This window comes from Pogoniulus pusillus, chromosome 24 (genome assembly GCF_015220805.1).
Source record: "Pogoniulus pusillus isolate bPogPus1 chromosome 24, bPogPus1.pri, whole genome shotgun sequence".
Lineage (NCBI taxonomy): Eukaryota > Metazoa > Chordata > Aves > Piciformes > Lybiidae > Pogoniulus > Pogoniulus pusillus.
Window position 1 is genome coordinate 9,209,179 of NC_087287.1, and position 14,651 is coordinate 9,223,829.

The 14,651-nt window shown below is 59.0% G+C and overlaps 1 protein-coding gene across 5 annotated transcripts in view; it reads left to right on the forward strand.

The window, feature by feature from the left end:
- SYT7 (synaptotagmin 7) overlaps positions 1 to 14,651 on the forward strand; it is a 45,042-nt gene that overhangs the window by 20,897 nt on the left and 9,494 nt on the right. Inside the window, exons 4-7 of one of the 5 annotated variants that reach the window (XM_064163320.1) lie at positions 3,840 to 3,971; positions 4,940 to 5,155; positions 9,189 to 9,590; positions 12,759 to 12,884. The exons of 1 other annotated variant lie outside the window; for it this stretch is intronic. In XM_064163320.1, the coding sequence (XP_064019390.1) occupies positions 3,840 to 3,971; positions 4,940 to 5,155; positions 9,189 to 9,590; positions 12,759 to 12,884 (876 nt within the window). The remainder of the gene's footprint in view (positions 1 to 3,839; positions 3,972 to 4,939; positions 5,156 to 9,188; positions 9,591 to 12,758; positions 12,885 to 14,651) is intronic. 3 more of the 5 variants (XM_064163321.1, XM_064163322.1, XM_064163323.1) reach the window with 3 other exon arrangements.

A 14,651-nucleotide genomic window follows, 5' to 3' on the forward strand; every position in this document is an offset into this window, starting at 1 on the left:
GTGGAGACACAAAGCTGGATCGATGCCATCCCTATTAGCAGCTGGGAGGTCCTTTCTTGGGGACAGAGGTGGCCATCCCACTGCTCCCAGTGATGAAGGTGGATGCCCAGCCCTGACAGAGTGAGCTGGGCAGCAGCTACTTGCCCAGAGAGATCAAACAATGGATGGGTCCTACTGCTGTGCCACCCTCAATCCTCCTGCAGCTGCCTGGTGCCCCCAGTCAAGGCACAGTTGTCCCCAGATACCTCCAGCCCCAGTGGCAGAGGCTCTCCAGGAAGCTGGGAGGGGTCACAGGGCTTTGGGTGCCCCTCCTGGCTTGCCCACGGAGCTGTGTGCATGGCAGGATGGAGTTGTGGGGACCTCAGCATGTTGTCCCCAGGGATGGCAGCCCTGCCAGTTGAACCATGCCTGGCCCTGTTGCATGTGTAGTTGGCACAGCTCTGCAGACCATGGCCAGGTGGAGAGGGGAGCTGCGACACCTCCTGCTGCTGGGAAAGGAGTTGGCAGCCAGCTGGGTCTTTTCTGGGCACCCCAGCAGCAGCTCAGTCCCTCACATCCCCTGGCACCCCACAGGGTCCTTGGGAGGAGCCAGGGCTAGATCACTACCAGGGTAACCTGCCCAGGGCGTTATTGGGGTGTAGGCATCTGGGACTACCTCGGGTACGGCTGTGCCCAGCTGGGACTGGAGGAGGGGGCAGATCCTTTCTCACAGGCATGGCACATGCAGCTCTTCCTTCCCAGCTCCAGCAGGTTCCGTGCAACCAGGCTCAACCAAGAGCCACAGGTGGGCATCGAGGAGGGCTGTGAGGGTTGGGCAGTGGAGGCTTCTCAAGTCCTCCAGGGCCAGCAGGGAGCTACCCAGCACCCAAGCCCCTGGCACCAAGCTCAGGCTGGGCTTGCTGGAGCCAGTGCTGGCAGTGACTTCTTCCTGGTTCTGCAAGAGGGGACCTGGAGGGGTCTGCGAGACCTGGCAGCATCATGGGCAACCAAGCAGCGACCGCTCCCAGCACCCGGCTGCCCAGGAGGAGAGGACCAACAGACACACCTGATGGGCACAGACACCTGTGACAAGGGTGCACAGGCGCAGGATGGGCACACAGATGTGTGTGACAAGGATGCACAGGCACACCTGGTGGGCACACACAGACACCTGTGACAAGGATGCACAGGCACAGGATGGGCACGCAGATGTGTGTGACAAGGATGCACAGGCACACCTGGTGGGCACACACAGACACCTGTGACAAGGATGCACAGGCACAGCATGGGCACACACAGACACCAGTGACAAGGATGCACAGGCACAGCATGGGCACACAAATGTGTGTGACAAGGATGCACAGGCACAGAATGGGCACACACAGACACCTGTGACAAGGATGCACAGGCACAGGATGGGCACACACAGACACCTGTGACAAGGGTGTACAGGCACAGGATGGGCATACACAGACACCTGTGACAAGGATGCACAGGCACAGCATGGGCACACACAGACACCTGTGACAAGGGTGCACAGGCACAGGATGGGCACACACAGACACCTGTGACAAGGATGCACAGGCACAGGATGGGCACACACAGACACCTGTGACAAGGATGCACAGGCACAGGATGGGCACACACACACCTGTGACAAGGGTGCACAGGCACAGCATGGGCACACAGACACCTGTGACAAGGATGCACAGGCACAGGATGGGCACACAGATGTGTGTGACAAGGATGCACAGGCACAGGATGGACACACACAGACACCTGTGACAAGGGTGCACAGACACACCTGATGGGCACACACAGACACCTGTGACAAGGGTGCACAGGCACAGGATGGGCACACACAGATACAGGATGAGGACACAAACACCTGTGACAAGGACATACAGACAGATGTGCCAGGGATGAAGATGCATGCCAGGGACACACACATGTGCCAGGGACACATGGACACACGTGCCAAAAACAGCCAGACAGATGTGCCAGGGACACACAGACACATGGCAGTGACACACAAACACATGTGCCAGGGACACACAGACACAGTGCAGGGATGCAGACATATGTCAGGGACACACAGATACTTGTGCCACGGACACAGCAACATGTGCCAGGGACATAGAGACACACATGACACAGACACGTGTGCCAGGGATGCAGATGCATGCTAGGGCCACTCACATGTGCCAGGGACACACAAGCACATGTCAGGGACACACAGACACATGCACCATGGACACACAGACACATGTGCTGGGGACACAGACACATATGCCAGGGATGCAGATGGGTTCCAGGGACACACAGACACATGTGCTGGGGACACAGACACATATGCCAGGGATGCAGATGGGTGCCAGGGACACACAGACACATGTGCTGGGGACATAGACGCATGTGCCAGGGATGCAGATGGGTGCCAGGGACACACAGACACATGTGCTGGGGATGCAGATGCATGTGCCAGGGATGCAGATGGGTGCCAGGGACACACAGACACATGTGCTGGGGATGCAGATGCATGTGCCAGGGATGCAGATGGGTGCCAGGGACACACAGACACATGTGCTGGGGATGCAGATGCATGTGCCAGGGATGCAGATGGGTTCCAGAGACACACAGACACATGTGCCAGGGATGCAGAGACATGTGCCAGGGATGCACATGGGTTCCAGAGACACACAGACACATGTGCCAGGGATGCAGATACATGTGCCAGGGATGCACATGGGTTCCAGGGACACACAGACACATGTGCTGGGGACACAGACGCATGTGCCAGGGATGCAGATGGGTTCCAGGGACACACAGACACATGTGCCAGGGATGCAGATACATGTGCCAGGGATGCACATGGGTTCCAGGGACACACAGACACATGTGCTGGGGACACAGACGCATGTGCCAGGGATGCAGATGGGTTCCAGGGACACACAGACACATGTGCCAGGGATGCAGATGGGTTCCAGGGACACACAGACACATGTGCCAGGGATGCAGATACATGTGCCAGGGATGCAGATGGGTTCCAGGGACACACAGACACATGTGCCAGGGATGCAGAGACATGTGCCAGGGATGCAGATGGGTTCCAGGGACACACAGACACATGTGCTGGGGACACAGATGCATGTGCCAGGGATGCAGATGGGTTCCAGGGACACACAGACACATGTGCCAGGGATGCAGACACATGTGCCAGGGATACAGATGGGTCCCAGGGACACACAGACACATGTGCCAGGGATGCAGATGGGTTCCAGAGACACACAGACACATGTGCTGGGGACACAGACGCATGTGCCAGGGATGCAGACGCATGCCAGAGCCACCCAGACATATGCCAGGGCCACCCAGACATGCATGCCAGGGCCACCCAGACCCATGCACCGGGCACACCACACCAACTCCATGCCAACGGGCACCTCTCTAACCCCTCATCACCCTTCTCTCCTTCCCAGCCTCCCTCTCCCGTCTCTCCACAGCTCCGCCCCGCTCCGTCCATCCGTCCGTCTGTCCGTGTGCGTGTGTGTGTCTGTGTGTCAGCGCCCCAGGGGCGGGCAGCACTGCACTCCCATCTCTCTCCACAGGATCCCGGCGCTCCAGGGGTGGAGGGTTCGGGATTACTTTTGTTTTTAGGGGCGTGGGGGGGGGGGGGCTTCTTTTGGTTGTTTTGTTTTCCCCTTTCCCCTTTCCCCGCAGGAATTCAGCTTCTTTCTCTTGTATTTCCCCTCCCCATTTTTTTTGTTGTTGTTGTTGTTGTTGTTTGTTGGTTTTTTTGTTTTGGTTTTTGTGTTCTCTTTTGTTTTTCTTTCCTTCCCTCTGGTCTCCGGCCTCCGTAGTGATCTAGACAGAGACTTTTGGAATAACAATGACAACACAGTGCAGCAGAAATGGAGCTCCTACCCTCCCAAGGAGTTTATCCTAAACATTTCTCCTTACGCTCCCTACGGTGACCCGCGCCTTTCCCTCAAGTGAGTCTCCTCCCTGCCGGGTTTGCTTCCCTCTAGTGAGTATATGGGCAGCACCCACTCGCCTTCCTCCGCCACTTCAGCCTCTTCTTCTTCCTCTTGATCCCTTTCTCTTCTTCCTCTTCTTCCTCACCCCATGGGCAACCCCATGGAGACGAGCAACCCCTCCTTTCTTCCAAGGGATGGGTGGTGGGTGGCAAGTAAAGTGGGGGCATGGTGGTGGGTGCTGTGTTGTTCCTTCCCCCCCCCCCCCCCCCAGCCCCCCAGTCACATGTAGACACAGTGTCATGGGCTGGGATGGAAAGGAGCTTGAGGACCTGGTGAGATAATGGAGCAGGTTGCCCAGGGAGGCTGTGGATGCTCCCTCCCTGGAGGTGTCGAAGGCCAGGTTGGGTGAGACCTGGAGCAACCTGGGCTCCGTGGTCCCTGCCCACAGCAGGAGGGATGGAACCTGAGGGTCTTTTAAGGTCCCTTCCAACCCAACCCATTCTCTGGATCTCTGAAGCTAACCCAAGCCCTTGTAGTGGTGGTGGTGCAGGATGGGGTTGCACGTTGGGGACCACCCACCTCGGCGTGGGATTGGGTTCCCCTCAGCAGGGCTGGACTGCCAGCAGGTGGAGACCCCCACACACACCCCCTGATCCCTTCCCCACCTTCCTCCTACCTTGATTTCGGACGGACTCACCGAGACGCCCCCCTCCTGCCCCCCCCCCCCCCCCCAGACACCCCCATCCCAAAACCAGGATCCCCTCCTCTTTTTTATTCCGTTGGCAGTGCTGACGTCTCTCTTTCTCTCTCTGTCTGTCTGTCCGTCTTGTCCGTCTGTCCCACCTCCGGCTTTTCTCCCCTCCCCTTGTCCTCCCCTTCGACGGCTTCCCCTCGCCCTTTCCGCATCCGTCCGTCTGTCCGTCCTGGCTTCTCGGCTGTCTGTCCTGGGTTTTTTTTTTTTCTCGGCCGCCGACCCGGCCCAGTGGCTCTCTGTTATCAGGGGCCAAGCTGACGGCGTCGGCGGCCGCGGGGTTGGCCGGGGATCGAGACGCTCGGCCCGGGGAGAAGCAGCGGCTCGGCGAGGACGGCCTGAGGAGCAGCATCTCTGCCCACAGCGAGCCTGGCACGGGGAAGGCGGCACGGGGCCGCTGGCACACGGTGCAGAGTCACTTGGCCGCAGGAAAGCTCAGCCTGTCCAAGTGAGTGAGACCGCACGGGGGCTTGGCACGGCAAACCCCCACCCGGCGGCGGCCAGAGGGCTCTGCTCGGCTGGGGCAGCAGCGAGAGCGTGGGCAGTGCCCTGCTGGCCTTAGGGCAAAGCTTGGGCTCAGCGGTCTTGTGCAGTCCTAGAACGGGGAACCTGCGTTCGGGCTGGAAGAGACCTCTTCAGGTCGTCGGGACCAACCGTCAGCCTCCAGAGGCCAGCACAGCCTCGGGGGATGGGCTCGGTCATCGTAGAGGTCTGTTCCAGCCCGAACGAGGCTATGACTCCATGATTCTAAGACCACCGTGGCCATTAAACCTTGTCCCCTGGTGCCTCATCTACAGGGGTTTGGAGCCCCCCTAGAGATGGTGACTCCACCACCTCCCTGCAGAGCCTCTTCCAATGCCTGACTGCTCAGTAAAGAAATAGTTGCTCATGTCCAACCTAAACCTGCCCTGGGGCACCTTGAGGCCATTTCCTCTTGTCCTGGCACTTGTTCCTCTTGTCCTGGCACTTGTTCCTTGGCAGCAGAGCCCAACCCCCAGCTGGCTCCAGCCTCCTTGCAGGCAGCTGCAGAGAGCCAGAAGCTCTCCCCTCAGCCTCCTTTTCTCCAGCCTCCACACCCCCAGCTGCTCCTCACCATTCCTGTTCTCCAGATCCCTCCCCAGCTTTGTTGCCCTTCTCTGGACCTGTTCCAGTCCCTCAAGTGTCCTTCTTGGAGTGAGGGGCCCAAAACTGACCCCAGGATTTCAGGTGTCCAAAGTCCAAGATTCCAGAGCCCAACTCTCTGATTCTTTAAGAGATCCTCCAGCCCATGAGGTGAGGGTTTGGTAACATTTGGTTCAGGAGGCAGCTGTAGGACACAAGCAGCTTTGCTGTCTGCCACACGGTGCCTTTACCTGATGCTGATGGGAAGCTTAGACTGGGTATTAGGAAAAAATGACTTTGCTGCAAGAGTGGTCAGGCATTGGAACAGGCTGCCCAGGGAGGTGCTGGAGTCACCATCCCTGGAGGTGTTCAAAACCCACGGAGATATGACACTTGGGGACGTGGTTTAATGACCTTGGTGGTGTTAGGCTGAAGTTTGGAGTGGATGATCTTAGAGGGCTTGTCCAACCTTGATGATTCTACAGTTGTTGGCATCTCCAGTGAGGCTCCCTGGGGCACCATCTTGGTGATGCCTCAAAGGCAGGAGCTGCTGGCTGCTGTCCCATGTCCCCATGTTGATGGCGTGGGGCATCGCCAGCCCTTTTCCTCTGTGGTACTTCCCTGACCCATGGCACAACTGCAAGACCCAGCACTGGCACCTCACTTGTGGCTTCACCACCCCATAATCAGGGATTGATCAGATTCAGGGGAGCAGCAGAGATGTGGCACACAGGGACAGGCAGCTTGGGTGAGGGTCTTGGTGTCACCCTCCACTGCTGGAAGCCACCACAGGTCTGCTGAAGGAGATGATGGTGATTTTGTGGCTCTGGGCTCTGTCCTGCTTTTCTGGTCTCTGCTCTGGTGGTTCTGGTGCTGCTAGAACTGGCACCTTTGGAAAGGTTGGTGGTGATGGTTGGGAGGTGGTGGAGAGGTGGAGAGGTTGGTGGCAAAGGCTCTGAGGAAACATTTCCAAAGGCAAAGGCCACTCCTGCACCATGGACACGTCCCACATGCCTCCTGGAGCACCAAGGATTGGTGTGTGTCCCCAGTTTGGAGCCATGCTTGCCTGTTTGGTGTTGTGCTTGTGGATTTGGCTACTAGGAGGCAGAAAGAAGAGGTGAGGAAGAGTTGAGCACCCTTCAGCCTTATCCAGTCTTGGTGGTGAAGTGAAGCTCCCTGAGATCCTGCACTGTTCTGGTGGGATGAGTGAAGGATGGCTCTGTGCCATGGAGGCTGGGACAGTGCCAGCAAGGGGACTGGGCTCTGTTGTCCTGGCTGGTAGCTCCAAAAGAACTGAGAGCTGCCTAGGTGGGTGATGGATGGACTGGGAGCACTGGGATGGTGTAAGTGGTGAGGGCAGGGCTCAGGGGGTGTGGAGGCTACCTGCAAAGCTTCCTGACTTTTGGTATCTCCATGTCAGAGCTGGCCAGGATGGAATGCTGAGTGAGGAGCAAAGACTGAGAGGGGCTGCTGAGCCTGCAGGAGAGCAGCCCCAGAGGGCATCTGCTCAGTGCTCAGCAACAGCTAAAGGAGCTGTGGGGGGCAAGAGGCTGGGGCCAGGCTCTTGTGAGTGGTGCCCAGGGCCAGGCCAAGGGGCAGAGGGCACAAAGTGGAGTGCAGGAGGTTGCATGCGAGGCTGAGGAGAAGCTTGTTTGGTGTGAGGGTGCTGGAGGGCTGGAGCAGGCTGCCCAGAGAGGTTGTGGAGTCTCTTTGTGTGGAGAGCTTGCAAGTGGCCCTGGGCATTGTGCTGCTGGGCAAGCTGCTGTGGGTGCCCTGCTTTAGCAGGAGGCTTGGACTGGCTGATCTCCAGAGGTCTTTTCCAACCCCACCCTGCTGGGATTCTGTGTGATCTCTTTTGTGCAGACCTGTCTGTTTGGGGGGCGTTGATGAGGACCATACTGAGGGTTTGGCTGCCATACCTCTCCACTGGTACTGGTGGCACCAGCGCTGGCATGGGCAGGGCAAGCTGCCGCCTGGCACAGTGCTGGCAGGAGCTCGCTCCTCCAGCTGGCATGGGGCCGAGAGGAGCCAGATTTAGTTTCCTGTGACTGAGAGGTTGTAAATGGAACTAATTTAGGATTTGATAGGAAAGCAAAAGCAGGTCGGTGGCAGACACAGCGGGGGGTGGCAGTGCCCCACGTCCCTTCAGCCCGGATCCGTCCCAGCTCTCCACTCCTCTCCTCTTCCCTCCCTCCTCTCTCTCTTTCTCTCACTTTTCACTCCTTCTTCCCTCCTTTCTTTGTTGTTTTAAGCTATTTATCCTTCCCCCCTCCCTCTCTGTCCCTCGCTGCTGGCGTTGCACGATGGCACAGCTTTGCCATATGGTTTCAACCAGCACCCTGCCCAGCCTTGGGTGGCAAAGGGCACAGGGCAAGGTTGGTGGCTGCTGCTCGAGGTGATTGCCCAGTGTCAGGCAGGGCAATATGGATCCTCAAAGCTTTTGCCAGGCTGATTTGACTCCTTGGCCTCGTGGTCATGAGCTTTGCAGGCTGCTATGGGCACCAGTGCTGTGCGTGGCTGTATGGGCTGTGCCATGCATGTGCCACCACCCCCACGTGGGGTTGACTGCATGAGCCAGCGATGGCACCACCGCTTCCTCCACCAGCCCCTTGCCTGCTCCTCCCTCTCTGTTGACCAGGCAAAGGTGGTCCATGCAGGGATAGGCTTCTCCATACTTCCCACCCCGCTAGAGCTCTGTCTGCATCCCCCCAAACCATGATCCGGGGACTGGGAGCACGGCCAGACTCCCACCCCAGTGGGATCCCACTCTGCTGGCAGCCTGGCACGGCCCTGGGCACGCCCAGCTTGGTGGCATCTCACAACTGTGGCCAGCTCGGCCCCTCCATCGCTGCTGGTCTCCCTCAGCCATCCCAGTCCCGCTAAAGAGGACACGCTGAGCCGCGGCGGTGCTGGCGGCTGGGTGCCGGACTGGGAGGTACTGGGATGGGGCCGGGCCGGGCTGGCTGGCTGGCACACGTGAGCGGGCACCGCGGGATTCGCCTTCACGCAGCAGCCTAATTAGCTGGCAGACAAAGCAGGTCGGCTGGCGGTGCTGGGCGGGCTCCGGCTGCGCACGGCGGGGAGCAGGAGGGCACCCCAGCCCATCCCCGCTGACCAGCTGGCTGCCACGACCAAGCCTGGCACGGCACGGCACGGCAGGCGGGCGGGATGGCAGCGCGGCGAGAGCCCCGCGTCCTCGGCGAGAGCCAGCCGCGGCCCCGGGGCAGCAGGAGCGGTGGCTGCATCCGCTGCTGGGCGCCGCCGGAGCGCTCCCTCCGCTGGGGCATCTTCTCTCTAACGCTCTTCTTTTCCTTCCTCAAATTTTGCCCCTTCACCTTCTTCTCCTTTCTCTCCTCTCCTCTGCCCTTCCTCTCGCTAAGTTTCGAGGACTCCACCTTGTCCACAGCCACTACCCTTGAGTATATCCCCACCTCAGCAGGAGACCCCAAATGCCAGAGGCCCCGCACGCTCATGCGCCAGCAAAGTCTGCAGCAGCCCCTCAGCCAGCACCACCAACGCGCCAACCACAGCCAGCCCACCACCAGCCAGAGCTTGGGGCACCTCCAGGCCCACAGCGGCTCCTCCACCGCCACCGGTGCCACCAACCCCCGGGCTACCCGCGGTGGTGGCGGCGGCGGCGGCGGCCAAACGCGCCAAGGCGGCGGCGGCGGCGCCGGCTCCAAGCACCCGACGGCCGGCGGCCGGAGCAGCTCCAACCCTGGCAGCTGGGACCATGTGGTGGGGCAGATCCGCAACCGCGGCTTGGACATGAAGTCCTTCCTGTAAGTGTGCAGCCGCTGCTGTCTCTCCGCTCTGCTCGCTGCTGCTCCCCCTGCTGCTCCTTCTGCTCTCGCCTCTGCTCTCGCCTTTCTCCTCTCTTGCCTTCGCTCTCGCCTCGGCTGGCTTCTTTTCTCTCCGCTGTGTGCACTTCTGCTCTCCCCACTGCTCTCCCCATTGCTCTCTCCTCTGCTCTCCCCATTGCTCTGTCCTCTGCTCTCCCCGCTGCTCTCCCCATTGCTCTGCTCTCCGCATTGCTCTGCTCTCCCCATTGCTCTCTGCTCTCCCCATTGCTCTCTGCTCTCCCCACTGCTCTCCCCATTGCTCTCTCCTCTGCTCTCCCCTCTGCTCTCCCCACTGCTCTGTCCTCTGCTCTCCCCACTGCTCTCCCCATTGCTCTCTGCTCTCCCCACTGCTCTCTGCTCTCCCCATTGCTCTCTGCTCTCCCCATTGCTCTCTCTTCTCCCCATTGCTCTCTCTTCTCCCCATTGCTCTCTGCTCTCCCCACTGCTCTCTGCTCTCCCCATTGCTCTCTTCTGCTCTTCCCATTGCTCTCTCTTCTCCCCATTGCTCTCTGTTCTCCCCATTGCTCTCTGCTCTCCCCACTGCTCTCTTCTCTTCCCACTGCTCTCTCCTCTGTTCTCCCCATTGCTGTCTATTCTCCCCGTTGCTCTCTCCTCAGCTCTCCCCACTGCTGTCTCCTCAGCTCTCCCCACTGCTGTCTCCTCTGCTCTCCCCTCTGCTCTCTCTCTTCTCCCCACTGCTGTCTCCTCTGCTCTCCCCTCTGCTCTCTCTCTTCTCCCCACTGCTGTCTCCTCTGCTCTCTCTGTTCTCCCCATTGCTTTCTGCTTTCCCCACTGCTCTTCCCATTGCTCTCTCCTCAGCTATCCCCACTGCTGTCTCTTCTGCTCTCCCCACTGCTGTCTCCTCTGCTCTCCCCTCTGCTCTCTCTGTTCTCCCCATTGCTCTCTCCTCAGCTCTCCCCACTGCTCTCTGCTCTCTCCATTGCTCTCCCTATTATTCCTCTACTCGCTTCTGTCCCCTGCACTCTCTCTTCTCATCTCCTTTTCACTCTCCTTTTCTTGTTGATCTCCACTCTCTCCTCTGCTCTTTCATCCTCTCTCCTCTTTCTCTTCTGCTTTCTCCTTTGCTCTCCCTGCCAATTTGCCCTCCCCATTCCTCACCCCATTGCTCCCTCCTCTTTCCCCATTGCTCTCCCCATTGCTCTCTGCTCTCCCTCACTCATTCCAGCACTGCCTCTCAGCCATCACCACCATGGGGAATCACTGCCCATGGATGTGGGAACAGCCAGGTCCCCTCCAGCCCCACCAGTGGGTGCAAGGGTGGCTCACCCAGCCCAGGGAGGCTCAGGGAAGGTTCTTGCACACTCCCCCAGTTTGCTCTGTCCCAAGCAGCGTGGGTGCTCAACTCCTCTCTAGGGATGTCCCAGCCCATGGGACAGCCACCAGCACGGTCCCCAAGGAGTGAGGCTGCCCCAGGGATGTGGTGCCAGGGAGGAGACAGCCATGCTGCTGGTGGCCCTTGTGCAGGGGTGGCAACCTGCTCAGCCCCAATATCGCTGCCTGTCAGGCTGGCTTCAGAGTCCTGTGATCTTTAATCTGGCTTAACCCTATCTCCTGCATCAAACCTCCAACACCCAGGGCTAAGCTGAGTCCCGTGCTGCCACCATAGCTCAGCATGTGACACTGTGACTCCTCCGAGGAGCCACTGTGACCCTTCCAACCTCTTCTATCCTCCCCATGATCCTCCTGCTCCTCCCCTTGTCTCCTGGGAGAGAGAATACTCAGGTCCTGACAGGCAGGAGCACCCTTGGGGGTGTCTCCTGCCAGCTCCAGCACTGGTCGTGATCTCTGCTCCTCATCACCAACCAGTCAGTGCCCTTCTTGGCTATGCACTTTCCCACCAGGAGCTTCCTCCCCAGCTCCACTTACTGGTCCCCGTGTGGAGACGGAGCTCATTAACCATCCCCAGGGTCGCATTCCTCCCTGTTTACCCAGCCCTGGCACTGGCTCCAGCCTTAATTGGCGGTGGGGAGAGCAGCCATGTCCCATTTCCCCACGGAGGAGCCTCTGCCGTTTCCCACCACTGCTGCTTTCCTCAGCCATTAACTTTGCTTTCTGCTCTTCACTGCCCTTCCTCCGCTGCCTGCTTCCCCGGCGCTGCGTGTAAATGCGGTTATGGGCCCCAGGGAGGCGGTGCCACCGGTGCCAGAGGATGGCAAACAGCCTCAGCCATGCTGCCACCATCTCCTCCTCCAGGGAAGGATGCTGGGACCTCATTTCTTTCTCTTGTCCCTTGTTCCCAGCCCTTCCAGGCACCTTCTCATCCCTCCGGGCATGTTCTCATCCCTTCGGGCATGTTCTCATCTCTCTGGCCACCTTCTCTCTCTTCTGAGCATGTTCTCATCCCTCTGGGATGTTTTCATCCATCTGGGCATGTTCTCATCCCTCTGGGCAGCTTCTGCCTCCTCAGGGCATGTTCTCATCCCTCTTTACACCTTCTCTCTCCTCTGGATGCTTTCTCATCCCTCTGGGCATGTTGTCATCCCTCTGGGCAAGTTCTCATCCCTCTGGACAACTTCTCCCTCCTCTGGACCCCTTCTCATCCCTCTGGGCATGTTCTCTGAGCAACTACTCCCTCCTTTGGACATGTTGTTGTCTGTCCGGGCACCTGTCCCTTCTCTAGGCATGTTCTTTCACCTTCCCCCTCTTCTGGACACCTTCTCATCCCTCAGGCCTCTTTCTCCCTCCTCTGGGCATGTTCTCATCCTTCTGGACAACTTCTCCCTCCTCTGGAAACCTCCTCATCCCTCAGGCCACCTTCTCCCTTCTCTGGGCATGTTCTCACCCCTCTGAGCACCTTCTCCCACCTCAGCAGGACCTCAGCATCCTCCCTAGCTGGACCAATGGAGGAGAGAGGTGGTGGTGATCCCCTCACTGGAGCTGACACCTTCCTCCCTACAGCCCTTTGTGCCCATCCTGGACATCACCTCTCACGCAGGAGCCAGCAGGCAGATCCACGGTCCCTTTGCCGCCGGCCGAAGGGACCACAGGGGTGCTTCTGCTGGTTCTGCTGCAGGTGCTCTGCCTGATGCTGTGTTCTCTCCTCTCTCTCTTTCTCTCTCCCCTGCTGCCCGTGGGGCACCCGGGCAGGGAAGGCCGGATGGTGGTGTTATCCCTGGTTTTGGGACTCTCAGAACAAGATGACTTTGCCAATATCCCCGACCTACAGCCTGCTGGGACGCAGCCGAACGAGTCGAACGCTCAGGGGGACAAGAGGTATGAGCGAGGACAAAGGCAGGTCCCGCAGGAGGAGGAGGAGGATGAGGAGGAGGAGTTGGAGGAGACCAGGGCTTCAACCTCAGGGTGGATGAGGAGGAGGAGGAGGAGGATGAGGAGGAGGATGAGGAGACTGGCCTCGTGGAGCACGAAGGTTGGAGCAGCACAGGGTGGCCCCAACGGGGCGTGGTGACATCCGAAGCACTCACGGTTCTGCCTCCGGAGCAGCGGCACCAAGAGGACTCCCCTTGTCCCTCCCCTACCCCAATCCCCTCCTCCCTGTCCTGTCCTCCCTGCCATCCCCACTGCCAGACCCTTAACACCTGACTGCATGCTGGGAGAGGGGCACAGGAGCAACCTCTGTGCCAGGAGGAGAAGGGGGTAAAGGGAGGGAAGGTCCTGGCATTGCCAAGCCATGTCCCATCTTAATGCATATCTTGTGCTCCACACTGCCAGAACCCCCAGTCCTGGGCAGTGACCCTGGGGACAACAGAGACCTCCTTGTGGTGGCCTGTGCTCAAGCCTCAAGGCAGAGCAGGCTGGGGGACATGGCACCCCCTTCTCTCCTCCAAGCAAGGTGTCACAGCCTGGTTACCAAAGGCTTTGCCTTCCCAGGGTGCCAATGCATGTCTCGTGCCCCACACTGCCACAACCTCCAACCTGATGGCTTGGGTGGGTGTGCAGCACCCCTGGGTCCTAGTGGTGGCACAGGCTCGAGCCTCAAGGCTGATCTGGTGGGGCAGAGCAAGCTAGGGGACATGATGCCCCCTTTCTCCTCCAAGCAAGGTGGCACAGCCCTGATACAAAGGTTTTGCCTTCCTGGAGTGCCAACAGCTCCACACCATATCCAGCACCAGGAGCAGAGCCCTGCCAGGAGGGCTGGCAGGAGCAGAGGGACTGGACATGGCCAGGAGTGGGTGTTAATCCCCCGTGGAGCAGGGAGGAGGTGTGAAGCCATGCCCAGCACGTTAATGAACTGGCACCACTCTTGCCCACCAGCTATTTTTACCCTGCTCAGCTTGCTTTGGCTCCACCTTCTAGCACTTCCCTCCTCAGTCTCCCTGCTGCACAACTGGTCTATGTTAGGAGCACTGGGTGCTGTGCCATGCCACACTGTGCCTGGCAAGGGCATGGGAGATGCTAGGCGCCAGGCATGAAGGCGTGGGGAGGTGGCTGTGGCACAGCAAGACCCTGCTCCCTGCATCCCTTCCTCCAGCTTGTTGGTCCCCAAGACCCATCCCAATGCATGCATGGCCTCTATCCGTCTCCCTCACTCCCCATCTCCTTGGATCCCATGGGATGTGGCAAGCTCAGCTGGTGGAGGGGTTGGGCTCCAGCGCCTTCTGCTCTCTCCTACCCACCCGATGCTGCTGCTTGCCCAGATGGCTCCTCCAGTCCTGTTTCTCAGCTTCTTGCTGGTTTCCCACTTTCCTGCTCCAAAATGTCTCCTCCATCCCTGTTTCTCAGTTCCTTCCTTCTGAATTCTGAATGCCTTCCTTCTGAGTTCCAAATTCCTCCCTTCTTTCCTTCCAAATTCCTTCCTCCTGAATTTCTTCTTTTTGCAATTCCTTCCCTCTGAATTCCTTCCACCTTCTTTCCTTCCTTCCTTCCTTCCTTCCTTCCTTCCTTCCTTCCTTCCTTCCTTCCTTCCTTCCTTCCTTCCTTCCTTCCTTCCTTCCTTCCTTCCTTCCTTCCTTCCTTCCTTCCTTCCTTCCTTCTTTCCTTCCTTCTTGCTTCCTGCCTTCCTTCTGAATTCTGTCCTTCCTT